The sequence below is a fragment of the Trematomus bernacchii genome, unplaced genomic scaffold, assembly GCF_902827165.1.
Source record: "Trematomus bernacchii unplaced genomic scaffold, fTreBer1.1, whole genome shotgun sequence".
NCBI classification, from domain to species: domain Eukaryota; kingdom Metazoa; phylum Chordata; class Actinopteri; order Perciformes; family Nototheniidae; genus Trematomus; species Trematomus bernacchii.
This window is the reverse complement of record NW_022987547.1, coordinates 9,254,848-9,261,205: the sequence shown is the minus strand read 5'-3', so window position 1 is coordinate 9,261,205 and position 6,358 is coordinate 9,254,848. Positions and strand designations below refer to the sequence as shown.

General features: G+C 39.6%; 1 protein-coding gene across 1 annotated transcript; it reads left to right on the top strand.

Annotated features, from left to right (window-relative positions):
- Window positions 1-866: 866 nt before the first annotated feature.
- tmem150c (transmembrane protein 150C) lies at window positions 867-3,692 on the top strand. Its single transcript, XM_034122665.1, has 8 exons — window positions 867-1,055; window positions 1,771-1,854; window positions 2,090-2,143; window positions 2,224-2,259; window positions 2,357-2,424; window positions 2,500-2,627; window positions 2,699-2,876; window positions 3,355-3,692. Exons 2-8 carry the CDS (start codon window positions 1,781-1,783, stop codon window positions 3,558-3,560), a joined length of 744 nt encoding a protein of 247 aa, XP_033978556.1. The 5' UTR covers window positions 867-1,055; window positions 1,771-1,780; the 3' UTR covers window positions 3,561-3,692.
- The last annotated feature ends 2,666 nt before the right edge of the window (window positions 3,693-6,358 follow it).

The following is a 6,358-nucleotide window of genomic DNA, read 5'->3' as shown; positions in this document are numbered from 1 at the left end:
TCAATTTTAAGGACCACCCTACTGAGGCTAAACGTCAAGGTTGATGAGGGAGGGGTAAATGTTGTTGGAATTTGAATACAATTCACCAGGAGAGTTTTCTTGACTATCATAACGAATTCCGGTGGTTGGAGCTCAAAATAAATGAATTTGAAAATGTACATGGCACTAAGGACCACCCTAATGTATATCCTATATACACAATCAACAGACACATTTACACATGCACACATTAAGATAAAAAACACAACAATCAATATATATAAAATAACAGTCACTTCAATATCAATATCTTTGGGAATGTACATTAGTGCAAGATTGTCCATAGAATGTGCATTTATTGCAAGATTGTCCATAGCAGCGTAAAAGAAAGTGTCTTGAGTGTGTGTGGGGAGTTATAGTCCAGTGGGGCAGGGGGGAGAGAGGGGAGAGAGTTCAGCCTCCTCACAGCCTCCTCACAGCCTGGTGTAAAAAACTGTTCTTTAGTCGGGTGGTGCTCGACCTCAGGCTGCAGAACCTCCTCCCTGAAGGCAGGAGGGTGAAGAGGCAGGTGGAGGGATGGGTGGGGTCACCAGCGATGCTGAGTGCTCTGCGGATGAGGCGGGTGTTGTAGAGGTCCAGGATATAATATAAGCAAAATGACTTGATCAAGGTTGAACTTTGAGGATAATTCTTTCTTTTAAATGAGAAGTCGTTTTTATAATAGTTACTTAAGTTATACAAAATAAAACTTATTTCAACCCTGCATATGTAAAGTAAGGACCATGATAAGGATACTGTATTCATTCATCTATTTATTTTTAAATATTAACACTCCCATGCTTTTATTTTGAAGGAGCATTGTCCACACCGGAAGACGTGCAGAACACTTTCCCTTCATTCCTCCACATTTACACCATATACCTTTAGCAGTATATGTACGACCATTTGTCAGCGACATTAGATATAAACAGATAAATTAGAGGATACATTTACAGAGTTTTACAGTGTTTACTGCTGCAGCTGAACAACCGAGGGTTAGTCCGGTGAGAGTATCCACAGGACGGACAGCCGGACAGGTATGGCAGTTTCATCCACAGTTATTATTAGTTTACAGAGCAAGAATTCCCTGTTTCGTACTTAAATGACACATTTGTTTCTGCTTCTCACTCCCTGTATTCTCATTGAGTTCAATTTGGAGTTTATTAAATAGAATACCTAGAAGAAGTACCTAATGTACTTTATGATACAGGTGAGATAAAGCCTGTGTATATTTTCACTTGTAGTGCTAATGTTGACATGTAGCCTGAGCCTCCATATCTTTTAAAGTAAATGTTCCCACCAGCTGCCACCTCATCACACAGCATTTTATACCTTACCTAACCTTGACTCAGCCCTGGGGCTTCTTTGAATATAACTTTATTATAATTGTATGTAAATGTGTGTCACATCTGCATGTGATATGGTTTGTTTTCATGTTTTTTAATAGCATATCTTGCACATGCAAATACAACACATCTCAAAACATTCTCTTGCACTTATTGCACTATTTGTATTGGTTTTACTTGTTTTATGTCCTATATATATTCATGTTGAATTGATGGAGGAGCCTGGGACTTAAGTTTTTCATTGCCATATCTACACTGTAGCTACTGGGCACACGACAATAAAGCCTTGAGTCTTGAATCTACAAATGTCTTGTGCAATTTGACAATGGAATATTTTCTATTTTATTCTTCTAAACAAATTAATACCTTTTAATAAACTAACAAAGCATCCCCCTCTGTGTTCCAGGAGAGACAGGATGTGGAGCTGCAGTATTTGGGCTCTCCTGCCTCCAGTCTACTCTGCCTTCACTGCTGCGGGACTGTGGGTGGTGTAAGTTCTCTTAATTATAGGACTATCTTTAAATATCAGTTTTAAAGCGACATTTAAACAAATGATAATAATTTAAGATAATAGAACCCACATCTTACGTTTTCCTTCACCAATTCATATATGTTTTTGCAGTGTGCTGTAAATATAATCTCTGTGGAGATTGTGTGTCTTTGCTGTGGTTGGAAGCTTTGAATGGGAGATGAGTTTCTCCTCATCGCCATCTTTTTTTTTATAGATACTTTGTTGCTGTCAATCATCAGACTATAGCACCCCTGGGTTCAAAATACAAGTAAGAATTCAAAAATATTACATACAGCAAAGCATTACTCTCTTTATCTTTGGATTCATCTCACTTTTAATTATTTTCAGGAGAAGAAATGGATCCTTCTATCCTCCCTACATTAGGTACAGACTCATCATTTCCTCTTCACAATAAAAGCATATTTATTCATGTTAATCCTTATTTTTAAGAACAGCAAATACAAATGTGTCACCCTTTTAGTGTTGCAGGCAACTCTCCACCTGCCAGCTGCATCTTCAGCGAAGTCATGAACCTGGCTGCGTTTGTGGGTAAGAATGGTGGATAGAAGAATATATTACAGATTTTTATAAAAATGTTTAATGTTCCATTCTTGTCAATTTCAGGCTTCATTCTGGCCGTCCTCAGATACCTTCAGCTGAAACACACAGTGGTCAGTCAGTGTCTGAATGCTGGCAGTCTGTTGGCGTTCTCTTTTGCCTGCTTTGGGATGACACTAGTAGGAAACTTCCAGGTAACGTGCACCTATGGCACATTTATATTTTTGCATATTTATAAGAGTTGATTGATCTGTTTTGGTTTTAGATATTCACTGAGGAGATGATCCACAACTTTGGCACCTTGATGACGTTTGGCCTGGGCACACTGTTCTGCTGGGTGCAGTCCTACATCACCCTGAGAGCCAACCTGAAGAACGAAGGGAAGAAGGCCGGGATCCTCCGCTTCCTGTTGTCCGGATCCATCACTCTCTGCATGATACTCTGTATCCTTTAACACTTTAAGAAAGAACTTAACATCTTATTTAAAAGTAAATTACTTCTGTTCAAACGTTTTTTAAGTTCCTGCCACAAAAGCGTTACTAGTAAGTACTGTCATCAGACTCAGAATACTTTATTTATCTCAAGGGGAAATTGGGTCAAATCTTTATATAAAAGTCTTTCTTGCTTTGAGGTTGTCGATAGTACTCAGTATTAATGTACTTAATTTAGTAAACAATGGTTTAACCACATTGACAATTAAAAACTCAGAAAAAGGCAATATTGAAATGTTCTGTTCAATCTCCTTATTTGAAAAATGTTAGCCCTGTGCTATAGGGTTGGATGAAGTCTAAAAAAAATAATCCCACATTACACGTCATGCAGATTTTTATAGCAGAATTAAGAGTTAACATGTTGCCAGGTTGTGTTTTCATGTACTGTAATCCCTCAGTTACAAGTGTCACTCTTAACTCCCTGCTACAGATTTCTCCCTGATGGCTCAGGGCTTCCACATGCAGGCCGCTCAGTGCCAGTGGGCGCTGGTCATGTTCTTCCTCATCTTCCTCAGCACTTTCGGCATTGAGTTTCGTCACAACCGCTTTGACATCATGTGTACAGAACACTCAGGGGGTCCTGAAAGCCTGTCGGACAGTTTAGAAGTGTCCAGGTACCAGCCGGACCAACTGTAAGGATGGATTATCTCCTTTAAAGATGTGCAGGTTTAACTGCAGGAAACGCATGGAACAGCAACTTTAAGATGCATTTATTCTATATACAAAACTGTTTTTACACCAATTGTTGACTTTACTTTAACCATTAGTTTCACATCATGACGTAATGAATGCAAGTTCCGCTATAAGCGTTTTAGAAGTAGAGAATCTGCTGGCTTTATCAATCATTGTATTTATATGGAAGGATGTTTTAGTGAATTCGTTATACCCAGGGCCGGCCCTAGACATTTTGGTGCCCTAGGCGAGATTATGATTTGGTGCCCCCCCCCCCCCTCCAAGCAATACACAATAGAATATATAAAGAATAAATGAAAAATCTCTACAAAAGACCAATACACTACAAAAACTGAAACGTATTGACATGTTGGTTGTATACATAAAGAAGGTTTCAAATGTATTCATTTTTGTATGAACATGTTTTAATTGGGGGGTGGACTCTAGGGGGGTTCGGGTGTTTGCCCCCCCGGAAATATTTTTTTTAACATTTTAAAGTAAAATGCTTCAATCTGGTGCACTTTGAGCAGAATTAATAGAGACTAGATCTAGGGGGTTAAGATAAGATAGAGCTTTATTGTCTCCCTTAGGAGAAATTTGTCTTGGGCATCGAGATAATAAACATAAAACATTCAGGTCAATCAGTCATAGATACAGAACAGAGATCACATATCACATGGCAAAGAAACAAACAAGAAACATACAGGTACAGCACTTTCCCTATTGCACATACATAATCAAATATTGCACTTTTCCCTATTGTATTTATACATAAATCAAATATTGCACCTTCCCTACTGCATTCATACACAAATCAAATATTGCACTTTCCCTATTGCACCTATGCATAGTGTCCGTCAAATTGCACATATCCCTATTGTGTCCATACCTATTTACACATAATTCACTTTCCCTATTTAACCTTCTCGATTGCACATACTACACTGTAAACATTTCACCTCCCAACAACTCCTAATACAGCATAATCACAATTGTTTCTGACTGTTCAGCAGCCTGATTGACAGTGGAACAAAGGAAAACTTATACCTGTTCAATTTCCAGTCTGGTAATCTATACCTTCTGCCCTCAAACTCTCTATACAGGATGTGTTTGGGGTCGCATGTGTTTGGGGTCGCATGTGATTTTACGGCCTTGTTTTATCACCATCTCCTCAAATATCTCCTGAAGAGAGGATGGTGGAAGCATGCCAATTATTTTTCCAGCCCGATTTAACTGACAAGTTACCCAACCATGTTGTGATGCCATATCGAATAATAAACTAAATTGCTGCCCTGTAGAACATTAACATGATACATTTATCCACTCCATGAACCCTGAGCCTACGCAGAAAATGCAGGCGCTGGCTTATCTTTGAGCATACCTGATCCACCTGATGGGCCCAGCCTAACTGAGCATCAAAGTAAATCCCCAAATATTTAAACCGTGAAACCTGCTCAACTCCCTCCCTGTTGATAAGGACTGGGCTGTGATCACCTACTGACTTGGGGTCAAAGATCATTTCCTTTGTTTTTTTAACCTTTAACACCAGGTTGTGCGCCTCACACCACTTCACGACCTCTTCAATCTCAAGTTTATAAATAGAAATGTCTGAGTCTCTAGTCAGTAGACTAAGTATGGCTGTGTCATCAGAAAGCTTTATAATGTGGTTGTGGGTGTGCTGACTCCTACACTCTATTGTGTAGAGTGTGAAGAGAAGAGGAGAGCTAACGCAGCCTTGTGGTGCCCCTGTGCTTATGACCTGTGTGTCAGAGAGGGTCGAGTTTACTTTCACCTGCTGCTGTCTTTCAGTTAGGAAGGAGTGATACCATCTGATTAAGTAAGGATTCACATCCATCTGTTTGAGCTTTTTTAACATAATTTGGGGAAGAATAGTATTAAAAGCTGAGCTAAAGTCCATGAACATTAATCTAGCATAAGCTGAAGGGTTTTCCAGGTGTTTTAAAATAAAGTGAGTTGTAGAGGTCAGAGCATCATCTGTACCTCTACCATCGCTATACGCAAACTGGTAGGGGTCCAAGAGGTGTTGCACCTCAGTTCCCTACAATAATCCGTTCTAGTGACTTCATAACTATTGAGGTCAAAGCCACTGGTCTGAAGTCGTTGTTGTCATGTGGGCATGGTTTTTTTGCAACTGGTATGATGACAGCTTTCTTCCATATTTGAGGGATGCTTCCCGTGTCAGCAGAGAGCTGGGATAATGGACTCCAGGCAGGGGTGAGCTCATCTGCAAACGTTTTCAGCAGGAGTGCCGAAATACCGTCTGGCCCACTGGCCTTCTTATGTATGCAGTTGTTTGAAAACCCTGGCCACAGCACTATCATCAATTATTATTCTTCTATTGTGTATTGGGTCACAGGTTAAAGAGGTTGACAAGTTATTACATGCATCAATGTTAGAAGCAGAATTAATATCAAAACGTTTGTATAAGTTGTTAAGTTCATTTGCTTTGTTAAGCTCATCCAGAACATGCATCTCCCTCTTGCCGGAGTTCAGATTTGTAATTTCTTTAACAGAGTCCCACAGTTCTTTCGAGTTCTTGGTTGAGAAAGCTTCTCGGACACTCAGACTATGTTGCTCTCTGGCTTCTTTAAAGTGGACCTATCATGCTATATTTGAATAATATAGTATAGGACCATACCTATATAAGGCAGCCCCTTTTTTAGAGATTTGGGTATGGAGGAATATAGAGAGGGTTGTGTTTTCTGACACTTGGTGAGTTCCCTGGAACACCGGGGACACAT